The 13,002-nt window shown below is 44.5% G+C and overlaps 1 protein-coding gene across 2 annotated transcripts in view; it reads left to right on the plus strand.

The window, feature by feature from the left end:
- Positions 1 to 13,002, plus strand: part of LOC115650609 (inner centromere protein-like) — a 17,974-nt gene continuing 4,972 nt past the window's right edge. The window contains exons 1-10 of one of the 2 annotated variants that reach the window (XM_030560804.1): positions 1 to 153; positions 480 to 618; positions 1,349 to 1,462; positions 5,088 to 5,863; positions 6,870 to 6,921; positions 7,863 to 7,896; positions 9,305 to 9,422; positions 10,355 to 10,448; positions 11,562 to 11,700; positions 11,776 to 11,910. In XM_030560804.1, the coding sequence (XP_030416664.1) occupies positions 84 to 153; positions 480 to 618; positions 1,349 to 1,462; positions 5,088 to 5,863; positions 6,870 to 6,921; positions 7,863 to 7,896; positions 9,305 to 9,422; positions 10,355 to 10,448; positions 11,562 to 11,700; positions 11,776 to 11,910 (1,671 nt within the window). In that variant the 5' untranslated portion in view covers positions 1 to 83. The remainder of the gene's footprint in view (positions 154 to 479; positions 619 to 1,348; positions 1,463 to 5,087; positions 5,864 to 6,869; positions 6,922 to 7,862; positions 7,897 to 9,304; positions 9,423 to 10,354; positions 10,449 to 11,561; positions 11,701 to 11,775; positions 11,911 to 13,002) is intronic. The other variant, XM_030560803.1, reaches the window with a different exon arrangement.

Genomic DNA, 13,002 nt, shown 5'->3' on the forward strand with positions numbered 1-13,002 from the left:
GGTCCGTTGGTCCGTGGCTCCAATGGAGCTGCCACAGTCATGCCTACGGAGGGTCGGCTGGCTCCGGTGGGCCGCCCACAGGCATGACTGCGGCAGCTCCATCGGAGCCACAGGATCAGCGCGGGGGGCGGCGAAATGGCTGTGCGCCTAGGGGTGAGAAATCCTGGTGCCGGTCCTGGCAGGATGCCTGGGTCCTTTTTTTTTTTTTTTTTTTCTTTCTGAGCAGGGAGCTGGAGCTGCTGTGTCCTGCCCCGCACGTGAGGGCTGGGGAGCCTTGACAGCCTGGGCCTAGCCCAGCCCCAGGGCCTGGCACGGGGGTGGGTGCCCTGTGCCTCCAGTGTGGGCTGAGACAATGTCTCGTTGCCCCCCTCTGGGGAGTAGCTGGGGGTAAGCGTGGGTGGCTGTGACATCCCAGGTGAATGGTGCTGCAGGCAGGTGCTAATGAACACCTGCTCCCCCCCCCCACCCCCGTGTTTCAGGCAGAGCCATGGCGGAGGGTCCCACTCACCTGCTAGAGGTTTGCCGTCAGAAACTGGCCGAGTTCTTGTGCAATGTCGAGCACAAGCACTTGGCATGGCTGCGGGAAATTGAAGAGGAGGCCATGAAGATGTTCGATAGGTAGGACCATAGGGGTGGCAGAAGGGCTCATTCACAGGCTGTTCTGTCTCTCTCAGCTGTCAGTACTATGGATCCTTCTGATGTGTGCAACAGTGCATCTCATGAGTCTTGAGCCCATCTGGGCAAATGCGCCCCTGTGAAAAGCAGCCTTTGCTTGACATTTTCCTCCTACTGTTTTGTAGGATTAGCCAATGGGAACTTTTAACCATCGCAATGGAGAGTTCTTAGGGACTGGTTTATAATGCCAGTCTCGGTGGGATTTAAAACTAAAGGCCACTGGGGAGCCTGGCTTTTCCAGATGCTACTATAGTAAGCGGAAGCAAAAAGAAATGTTAGTGATTTACCTTATCTGTATGCTGGGCAGTTTGTTTTAGCCTGTAGTGTTCAGTATCTGTGGTCTTGCTAGAATGTCCCCAAGCTGGTGATCAGAAAGACTTCATAGAATCATAGAAGATTAGGGTTGGAAGAGACCTCAGGAGATCATCTAGTCCAACCCCCTGCTCAAACCAGGACCAACACCAACTGAATCATCCCTGCCAGGGCTTTGTTAAGCCAGGCCTTAAAAAACTCTAAGGATGGAGATTCCACCACCTCCCTAGGTATCTTGGCCTTTTGGCATCACTTGGCCTTGCCCCACTGTAATGAACAACGTGCTGCTGCTAAGGGTTGAACAGCATGGTGTTCAGGCAAGGAAATAAAGTCCTTCTCTTGTGTTCTGTTTTTTGAACAGCAACTTAAGTGCTGAACCTGAGCTGATGCCCAAAACACCATCACAGAAGAAATACCGTAGGAAGAAGCGCTCCTTATCTCTTAAGGACGAGAACAATGAACTGACCAGAAAAAGGTAGGTGGTTGCCTTGGATCTCCTGTGCCAACGGACTACAGAACCAAACAAGCCAGAGGAAAAAGTAAACTACCCATTTCAAAACAAAACACAACACCTGTATCAATAACTAAATAGATGTGCTAACTTAAAAATTTATTAGTTTGCTTACTGTGACACTACCAGGTCAGAGTTAGTTCAAAATCTCCGTTTTATATAAACTTGTGGTTTACAGTAATGTAAGACAAATAGAAATCTTCCTAGGTCTTTTTATCCTAATGAATTCTTTTTTAAAATATATTATTTCAACCGTTTGCAATCTAATCCTTTGTGCTAATGCATGATAACTTGAAAGTGAAATTTTTAGAAACTATAAATTAAAAATGAAACTGACTTTTCTATTTTAATTGTCCAACGTGAGAGAAATGCAAGAAATATTCAAAGGGCATGGATTTAAATTTAAAGTAGATTTTCAGGATCCACTTTTATAAGCTAAGTGTCTAATGTAGCTGATCATGTTTGGCTTTTTAAATATCATTTTTAATTAAGGTGTGATTCCAAAAAAATATAGGAAGAAGGGTTTTATGCACCTGTCCTTCAAGATGAAAAGTAGTTCCTAAGAAGAAAACTGTGGAGAAAGCTAACATCTCTTCCTAAATATTGTTAAACCTAGGGTACGCTACCAACTTAACTATCAATTTCTACTAGTCTTCTTTAACTAAGGCTTTCTCAGTTTGTTTACTTTGTGTATTTGACAGCCTCTGTGTATAGTCGGTTTCACTATTATCCTTGTATAATTTGTCAGTTTCTGCTGTTGATTGCTCTGTGGAAGGGGAAAAAACCCACACACCACAGAGGGAAGAAACTCTTGAAAATAGGAAAACAGATGTTAGGGGGCTTATTCCTTCACCCTCTTATTTCCCTGGTCCTTCTCACATGAACAGAGAGCAACAATACCCAAAGTCCAAAGGCGCAAACAATTCGATGTTTATTGGGGTGAACTTCCAGCAAGCACAATTCCAGTTTTCTTCCTTAGTGTCCCCCTTCCCAGCTCTGACACCACAGATCCTTGCCTTTGTCCCTGTTCCTGTTCCCATCCCCTGTTCCCATTTCCGCCTTTAGCAAAACATGATCCCAATTCCCCCATCCCCAGTCCCTGTTCCCATTTCCCCCGCCCCTTACTTCCTGATTGACTGTAGACTATATAGTCAAACCTGCGTTTTGCTTAGCTATTCCTTAACCAATCATTTTCTTGAAATTTAACTAACCAATTCTAACATACTGTAAAATAATTATTTAACCAATTATATTCCACCACCTTCGTTGGTTTACACCCAACAAAATTAATTATACAGCAGGCAGAAACAATCAAAGAACCAGACAGAGACCATGCAAATAAACATACAAAACACTACAGAAGTGAGTATTTTACAACTACATCTATACAGACGTAAGGGTTCTCCAACTGTGTCTATTGATAAGTGAGTTTTTGCCGGACAGGATGTGATCAAACTAAGTTTCCTTTTACATCTTCTAGGCTCTTCCCTTTCTCTGGAGGTGATAGGAATATCAGGACAGGATTGTATTCCTAATAGCCCAATAGCACCTTATTTCAATGTGACTAGTTTGGAATGCGAGGATGTGACCATACACTTCCCAGCTTATAGCTGCCTAACTACGTCTTAGCTGAAGGCCTTAGCCTGTCACAGTAAGAGAAGGCCATTACACAGACAGTGATCTGATTCTTCCTTTTATACCTCTATAACTAGCCAAGTGATAAGAATACACCTACATTCTTAAAGTATAGGCCTTTGCAGATAGGCCTGAATATCTTTATCCTAACAACAGAGTCAGGAAGTCTTAGTACCTCAAATATTTGTCTCATCCTCTTTATGGCCCAACAACCATTTTCAACTTGCTTTCTGATGCAAAAACTAAATATGAGAGTTGTAAGTAGGATGTTTGCTGTCTCCTTGCTCCTGCCTTGCTGTGCCCTCTAAATTATCTTATTCACTCTTTTCTCTATCACTCCTTAGGCCTGGAACCTCTCCTATACCTTGTTTGCAAAGTACCCATCATTTCTGTTCAGATCTATCCTTCCAATCCACTTCTATAAAGCTCACAAAGTTAAATTCATCTGGGATAGATGTGCTGTCTGATACCTGATGTTTGAGGAGCATGTGTTTTTAATGATCTGTATACAATAGGAAAAAACTGCCTACTCCTGACAAGCTGTCCGCACTGTATGCAGCTGTATTGCTGCAAGCATAGGATACCTTGTGCTCAGTATTGTTTCAGTAACCACAGTTAAACCCATAGGGGAAGGAAGGGAGGAGAAATTTGAACTAAAAATGAGGCAGAAACTAGGTGGTTAAGAATGGACATGTTCTCCTCCCTCCCTAGAGCAGGGAGGAATTATAAATGTCTAGATAGAAACTAGCTGCTTAATTACATTGTTAGCCCCCTCCCACCTTCCAAAAAAGAATGGTGTCTTTAAGAAATTCACACCTCCCTATGCTTAGTCACCTAGGCCAAGATTTTCAAAACTGACGTGATTTTTTTTTTGGTGCACATCTTGAGATCCCGTAAAGGGTTCTCTTTCTCAGAAGTGCTGTAAACCCACCTTCTCAAAATTAGGCCTCTGTCTAACAGGTGACAAATTGGGCATTCCAGAAACACACTCTCCCACTTAAAGAAATCTCAAGTTACATGAGGAAGTTACCCCTGAACTCTGAGTCTTTCCATTTAGAAAAAGATCTGATTACATGATGCTAGGGATTTTTGTTTCTCTCAAGTTACACAAGGACACTTGGGTGTGGAATCAAGATCTCATTTAAGAGGTTCACTTAATGTACAGAGCAAGCAGTGAGATCGAGTCAGTTGTGATTAATTTAATTTAAGCCATGATGCTGGAGACACTTCCTAATCTCACAGATCTCATTCTTCAGGAAAAGCTTTTTTGATGATTCAGGTAAAAAATCTTTAGGCAACTTCATCCTATTTGTACTTATTCCTCCCCCCATACACAGCATTGCCACTTCAGATACTGCTACATCATTTTATGTTCCCCTTTCCTGTCCAAGCTCTACATATTTAATTCTTTGGAGTCTATCCACTTTGCTCCTTTCTAGCAAGCCGCCCCATGTTTCATGGTATCCCCAACTGGGACTCCTGTGTATCAAGATCCTATCTGCATGGTAGTATTCCTAGTAAAGAGTGAGAGAATGATCCAGGAAAAAATAATGAGGTTTTAAATGGAATGATAGTTTCAATTGCTGGAGGTTTTTGGTATACAATATCTTTCTAAACACTTGATAGTAATAATATCTAGCTCTTATCATAAATAGATCTTAAAGTGCTTTATAAAGGTGATAAGTATCATACCCATTTTACAGATGGGGGGTGGGAACTGAGCCAAAGGAAGGCCTTGCCAGTGTTGCCCAGCAGGCAGAGCAGGGAATAGAACCCAGATCTGAGTCCTGGTCCAGTGTTCTATTAACTTAATCTCATTAAAAATAGTTGTACCTGGACAATAAGCATAGCTGCATGTAAAAGAGTTATGTCTGCAGTCAGTGATGTCAATTTTAGGTTCTGAAATGGCCAGAGAGAAAAATCCTGCCTCATTTGACTTAGTCTTTGTTTTAAGGTTATCGAGAAGGAGAAGCAGCCTCAAGCCAGCATCCTCTAAGCAAGTTTCCCAAAGGCTCCGAAGCAAAGAGGGACTGGAAAAACCCAGTGATGTTCAAAAGGAAGTCAATGCTTCTTTTTCAACAGCAAGATTCCACTCCAAGGTTGAAGCTGAGTTTTCTCCTCCATCAGAGGCAGTGGCTAAGACACCAACTATCTTGTTAGTAGAAGGGCAGGTTCCCTTGGCGGAAATCGGTGTTGACAACCAGAGTGGTGCTGACTTGTATTTGAAGAGGAATATGCCTGAAATAATAGACCAGACCTTGGAGATCATCTCCCTGAGTATTGATGACCAAGCTCCCAAGAAGCCTAAGGTTACTGAACTTCAACCTATGTCTGCAGCCTCGGCACAGGTGATCCCTGACACTCCTGAGGCAAAGGAGACAGGAGAAGACCAGGATGCTGCCAACTTTAGAATAGCAAATACATCCACGCCAAAAGCTGCTGTAAATGGGGAGCCTGGAGCTGAGAGTGATGTTTCTGTTCAGGGGCCAGAAAAGGAGCTTTTCCAGGACTTAAAGGACAGCACAGGGACCTCAACAGTGTCCAAATCGAGCCATCCGTCTGCACGCAAAAGCCAGAGGGGTAAGTCCCATAAGCACCGCAGGACCTCGCTAGCAGAGAAGTATTCTCTGGCCAGCAAAAGAGAGAGCATGATCCGGAAATCTATCAGCAGGGCTATCTCTAAGAAGAAGGCAGCTCGGGAGTCCTCTTCAGCCTCCAGCCACGTGAGCTGTAAGTTTGTGAAGTCTGAAAAGCAATTTAATGTGTCCTTTTATTCAAAGCCTCTCTGTTCTGTCTGTCCTTGAGTGTGCTGTTTGACTTAGAGGGGCTCGGAGCCACCTGCAGTGCTGCTTGTGGAGGGGTATTACAACTGAAATTTTTAAATCTCACCTTACAGTGTCTTAAAGCTTCATGACACACCAGTTCTCTTGTGTCTCCAGCTCAAACTCCTGCACAGTCTCTGGGTTCTGACAGTGTCTGCTGATATTCCTTAAACTCTCTTGCTTGTAGAAGCAAAGTGGCTTCCAGCTGGGTCAGTTAACTGCTAAAGCAGGTGGATTTTAGGCAAACAAAATTTAAATGCCACATGGCACGCTGTCGTCATACAGTAATAGTAAAAACTGTAATTTAAAAAAAAGGAAACCTAACCTATGCTTGAAACACCGTGGAAATCCAATTGAAGTCAAAGCCGTGTGTAAAGTGATGGGCAAGAGAAACACCAGTCCTGAAACTTCAGGTAGTAGTTGCTGAGTCCTAACCTACTCAAGTTACTTGTTAATGCTGCAGAATATTGAATCTGCCCCCAAAGAATAAGTACACAGTTACCAAAAATACAAAACACGCTTACTTTCATCCCTAGTGAGGATTTAAACCCCTTTTCTAACTGAAATACTCCACAGCTTCAACTATGGAATTACTAGTGACCTCTCCATAATACAGACCTGAGTTCGTCTTTCTGTATTTCCAGAGTTACTCCAGCTGATGTGGAAGGAAGCTTGGGAGGTACTGAAATGGTTTTTGGGCCATTATGGTGGTTAAGTTCATTGCACTGTGTAGCAATTTCTAGCTGTAGAAAGTCAAGCAAGAGTGCTTTGAGCTCATATGGAAATCTATGGGTGGGAATGCAATGTGTCCCTTGGAGAGAGGGGTTGTATTGCACAGGAATAGCTGCTTATAAGATGCATCCGATTAAGACCACCAAGCTAGCTAGCGTCTTGCTTTATCCTTTTCCTTCCAGGCCACAGCTCCCTGGAGGTATTTATGGATGAAGATGCAAGCAGCAATGTCAGGTGAGGCTGCTCTGTCGAATAGGCAGAAACTATAGAAAATCTTGCAGAATACTCTACAAGTTGTTCCTGTGCCCAGTCACTAAACTAATACTTTGTGCTGTAACTTTCACCTGTGATTGGGGTTGGTAGTTAAACTCCTCACGCTACGTAGTTGTGGCCCTTCCTCAGACCCTGACCATCTTGCAAGCCTCTCCGACAGCAAGGCTGGTGTATGATCTCTGTTCTTCCTCTCAGATATCTGTACAGTGCTGATGCGTTGTTTTCAGCTTGTGCAGAATATGTCAGTGCACTGCAAGATATTGGCCAGCTTGACTAAGAAACTGTTTCCTTAGGCTCTGTCTGTGAATATTTCCTGTTTGCTGTGTCCCATGTGTCTTACTAACTTTCTGAACCCTGTGAACTAATGTCCCTTTCCACCCTCATCACCAGGTTGGAGAGGTGTGCAGTTTGTGGTCTCCAAGACTTGCAGGGTAGGGCAGGTTCACCTGTCTGTGCCCCAGGGCTGTGGCTTATTCTACCTATTGACCTGAGCAATGCTAAGACCTTCTACAAGGGGCATAAACTCACTAGCATGTATATCAGCAATTTACTGTGCCACCCCCATCTGGCCTGTTCAAACAGGGTTATGTCTGTGGGTTTCATGCTGAAGTAAATTCACTCTCTGCCTGAAGATTGTAGAGTTAGACTTCAGTGCATGAGTCTTGACTCCAGCATGTGCAAACAGTTCCTCCATTGAGCAGAATGAATATCTTGTCCCCACTACACTTAGATATAATTAATATACTGAAGTAGACTGTCAGATTGTGGTCTTGGTCACCTGTAACATGCTTTTCCAAGGTGCCTAGAAGCCTCTGACAGAAGCACCACAAGAATAAAACCCATAATTTCCTTACTTCCTCTGTGGGAGCAGATAACTTGTCAAAACACCTCTCTCTCTTCAGGCCTGAACTGGAACCAAATGCTGAATGTGACAAGGTAAGGCCCAGGTTGGGCTTTCCTAAGACAAATGTAGTAAGTTAACTGTACTGCTTCTTAGCTGCTAGTCCCTGAGTCTAGCGCTCTCTGCTGAACTGATAGAATCACTGTCACTGAAACTGGAGAATGTGTCTGAGAGTTTGTTCTGTCTCAGCTGTCTGAGAAGTCAAAATTTCTAAGGAAGTAAAGACCCTTCAACTTGGTTCTTGGTATATTATGTCACTAGACTATGAGACTTCAGAGACCTGGTTTCAAATACAAGACTTTCAGTATTATCTTGGGTGAGTCACTTAGGGACAGATTTTTAACGATATTTGTATTTAAAAATCTGGCCCTTATCCTCAATGTCTTGGTTTCCAATCTTCTGCTTTTATGTTGTATCCCTTTTTTCACCCTTCTGTGTCTGTTTACAATGTCAGCTTCTTAAGGCACAGATTCTTACTGCTCTACTGTTTTGTACAGCGCCTAACACAACTGGGCCCCAGTCTCCATTGCAATCTCTAGGCCCTATCGTAGAACATGAGTAAAATTAAAGATTTGTATCAGAACATTTTATAATTTCACTTCCCAAGTCAGCATCATTTTACAACTTGCTTCCATTGAGCTTTGACGGACCAGTCTGAAGACCTGTGCACCCAGATTGTGTAGGCTTCTGGCTGAATCACTCACTTTCCTCCCTTCTCACACATGTCTATGCAAGAGAGCTGTGTGCATTGGGAGTTACAGTGCAGTGCTTGGTTTGTAAGGAGAAGAGAGGTGCTAATGCCTATGGAGTTTGTGCCTTTTCTAATCCTTCTGGGGCGGGGAGGTTGTTGCCCCCCTAGTAGCTGGGAATCGCTTGCAGCCTCAATCTAGGGCTGTTTAAAAGTGATGCTTAAAGGTGCTTAAAGGTGCTTGACCAAGATTTTCAAAAGTGACTAGTGATCTTGGATGCCTCAGTTTGTGGGTGTCCAACTAGAAACTCTTGAAGGGATCTCCCCACCACCACCCCTTGAAATTGCTGAGCACAGACTGAAAATCAGATTTCTCTAGGAAGTTTGGGTGCCCAGCCTGAGACAACTTAGTCAGTCTAGAAAAATGTTAACCTTAAAGTCCCAGTGGAGGAAGGACAAATCTGACTCCTTGAGGGGTGGTGTCTGTAACACCCCCTCCCTGCTGTGCCTTTGCTCCATGAGCAGGCATCCTGTGTCCGTAGTAGGCAGAACATCACTCAGTGGGTCTGCCCTCCTGCCATTACAAACCAAAAAGAGCAGTTCCTGGCTTGTTAGCAGCAGGGCTGCAGTCAGTGCAGAGTGCATCCAGAGTCACTGGCTTTGCAGCCTTCCTTTCCCCCTTTCCCAGGACACAGAATGCTTGCTGAACCCCTGTTTCTGTGGAAGGTCTTGCTAAAGTCTGCTTCCTTCTACAGGCTCCAAAACACCTGCAGAAAACCTTCATTATTCCAAATGAAGGCAGTCCTGTTGCAGGACAGTCAGCTCAGACTGAACCACCAAATGAGGCAGAGCAGCAGGCAGGAAACTGTAAAGGTAAACATTGCTAAAACTCTGTTGATGAAGCGCAGGGAAGCATGGGACTATGGAAGTCCCTTGGGGGTTTATGAAAGATCTGATAGTCTGTCTTGCATCTTTGCCACCTACTGACCTAACTTACCCTGCAAGGGCTCTTTGCTGTCTCCAGAGCAGAGTAAGATTTGTCCTGTGCTAGATCTTTCAGCAGAGTTTTTCATAAATATGCAAGATCTAAATGAGAGAAATTGGACAGTCCGTACAAACCACTTCAGCCCTGCTCACCAGAGGTAAAAGTAACTTAAAGGACTTATTGGTACTCCGGAGTCCTTAAGAGGGGGAGGGACATCAACTGGAAGAGGCCCTTCCAGTCGAGGTCCAGGGTGGGGAACTGTAGAGCTTCAGTTTGGTTCAGTGTCTAGTGTTCAAGAGCAAAAGTAATTAGTGTTTGGACTAGTAACACTATCTTGAGATACATGAAACAAACTGAGGAGGAATAAGTGGAGATTGCAGCCCCTCCCATCTCCCTCTGCCTCAAAGTGAGGAGCTATGAGACGGGATCAGCTTTCACTGTAGGAAGTGTGTAATCCCATAAGAGGCATTGGTTGGAGGATCCTCTTAGAATGTCTTATTGGGGTGGGGATGGAGTGTCCAGAGTCCTCTCATGGACTAACGTGCTATCTATCTCATCAAGGGTCTCATACAAGGTGCATACTCTAATGCTATTCTTTGTGATGTTGGTTAATGCACAGATACAAAACTTGTGTTTAAAATAGCTAGTGTGCTCCTGTTTATCTGAGTATAAGGTTTCTGATTGGCACAACTCTTAGCAGTAATGTTCTGCAGTATTTTTATGAGGCTTGTCTTGGGAGCCATGAAGACAAGAACCTCTGGCATTGGACCTCTGCTGTAGGAAGCCTTTCATGTGGAACTAACTGTAGCATTCTTCACAGAGAGCCATTTGAAAAAGAGGGGCACTTCTCAGAGCAGTGGGAGCAAGGAGCAGCCCCAGAATGCCAAGCCACTAGAACAGCCCTCGAGTATCCGGTATGTTCCTCCTTGGCCTCAGGCTGGGAGAGAGAAAAGAAATAGACTAGTGAGCTGGAATGAATAAGTTGTTATCTATCAAGCATCTTGGTTGAAAGCTTTGGTATGATTGATCAAAGGGGATTTCAAATCCACATAATGTACCAACATTTTTTGATTATAGATTTTCATCAGTTTAATACAAAATAGGTCTCTTGAAAGGCAGCATGGCCTGGTGAATTAGGCACAGATGGACTAAACCCTAGATATAAATGTGCAAGTCACTTATGTCTGCTTTCCACCGTCTTCCCCCCAGGGATGTAGTAAGGAATTGTTTGTAAATCTCTAAGTGCTGCTTGGAGGGGAGGAGTAGGGTGGCTAAGGATGGCTGCGCAGCAACTTCATAGAATAGTTTGAACAGATTGAACAGACTCTTATCTTAAGTGTCTAAAATATCTAATGGCTTGGCTCTTTCCATCGCTTTTGCATCTCCTGATTCTCCTACATACAGAAGAGAATGGTAGCGAAAGATCCACCAAAGCCAATTTAAATGCAGTTGTTGCTCTCAGTTCTGTCCTTTTTCAACCTCTTGTCCCCCTGTTGAGGCTCTGTTTGATCTTGTGAAATCTACAGCATCTCCTGTAGTTGCGGGGGAAAAGTGGCAACAAATTCTGGCACTACAAATAAGCTAATCAAAGCAAACTAAACCTTTCACATGGTGTTGGGTATGGACAGTACACAACACGCTTTCAACTATGCCGTGTGCCCTGCCTCACCTTGCGTTACTGATGCTGGCTGTGACAAACTGGTGTCTATCAGAAACTCGCATCTATCACTTACTGAAGCTGGGGCTGGAGAATAACATTTGTGGTTGCTTAGTAAAATAGGCTTTATCTCAACTATTATTGTTTTGTAAATCTAGGAACCCTCCATCCTTCGCACCTCATCCCATCCCCTTTTTCTAGCATCTTCATGGCTGCGTGTTCTGAATATGTGGTGTGTTCACATAGGCATCACAGATCACTTGATGGTGCTGAGTAGGCAGGAAGGGTTGTATAAAACAAAGGCTGCAGTGGAAGCCAGGAGTGATGTTTCCTGTGCCGCTTCGATGTAACACACCCTTTACTCTTTCAGGAGACAGAGTTATAAGCAAGCAGTGGATGAGCTATGTAATGGGCAACAGCTAGAAGACTGTGACCGCTCTCCTTCATATGATAAGGCCACTTCTTCTCCTGTAAGCAAGACTCTAGCCTCGCCCAGCCCAGCCAGCAAGGTGAGTAGATTCCATGGCCCCACATCACTCTGCCTATTCTGGATCCTCTTCTGATGCCCTCTGCTCTCCTCATAGGTCGTGCGTCCATTCAAACACTTTTTACAGACGGTGCAGAAGAACCAGCTGCTCGTGACCCCAGGGTCCACAGGGCACAATAGTGTCATGAAAAACCTTATCAAACGCAACACTCCTACCCGACCGGATTCCAAGGTAGAGACGATCTCTCTTCCCTTGAGGGTGAGAAGGGAAGAGCAAATGTATGGGGCAGGGTTGTCTGCTTTGAAATGCTCACTGCAAATCTGCATCACAAGCCGCTCAAGATTCCAAATGAGGAACGGTACCAAGGAGCAAACTTAAATCACAACTCTTCACATTCTGATATGCTTACTGAATGTCCGATCCAGCACCCAAACTCTCCTCTCAGTAGTCTTGGCAGAGAGGCTAAAAACTGAATGGGCTATGAAGATTACTTTCCCCTTTGATGTCTGGAGATGCTCCCTCCAGAGTGAGACATGCTGGTGTTACGAGAGAGCAAAGTCTTCTGTCCCCAGCAAGAGTACAGCATAGGCTGTGTCAGGGTAAGGGGTGCATAGGAGTGCATTGCCATGCTGGTATCTTTCATCAGCATTAACTTGACTGCCTGTAGTCTAGCTTAATCCATTGAAAATCCTTTTGACAATCTCTTCCATGCCAAGTACTGGGTTTGGATAGTTTCCCCTGTAGCAGTTGTCTTTATGGTTGCCTGGTAGGTTTACTCCTGAGGGAATTCTGTGGCAAAAAATTACAAATTCTGTGCACAATATTTCAAAATTCTGCACATTTTACTTGTCAACAACACTATATAATCATGCCAGTTTCAATTATTTTGATAATTTATTTCAAAATTACCAGTCAGCAAGTATGTGTGTGTGTTACAGACGCACGCACGCATGCATGCATACATACATTCCCCTAGGATAGGGTGACCAGGTGTCCCGATTTTATAGGGACAGTCCTGATTTTTGGGTCTTTTTCTTATATAGGGGCTCCTGTTACCTCCCCTCCTCCAGCCCCCATCCCGATTTTTCACATGTGCAGTCTGGGTCACCCTACCCTAGGAGTAGAGAGTTAAACTCCTACGACAACCCAGTTCCTGCTTCTCTGCCACCTCCCCCACAGAGCCCAGTTGGGGGTCAGACACTCACACTCACTCCCTATCTCCCCACCCCTGGAGCCCAGCCATGCCCCACCTCCTCCCCAGCCCACACACTCACAGACCCTGCCTTCCTAGAGCACAGGGATCCAGAGGGAGAAGCAGCCTGA

Source organism: Gopherus evgoodei, chromosome 4, assembly GCF_007399415.2.
Source record: "Gopherus evgoodei ecotype Sinaloan lineage chromosome 4, rGopEvg1_v1.p, whole genome shotgun sequence".
Classification (NCBI taxonomy): Eukaryota; Metazoa; Chordata; order Testudines; family Testudinidae; genus Gopherus; species Gopherus evgoodei.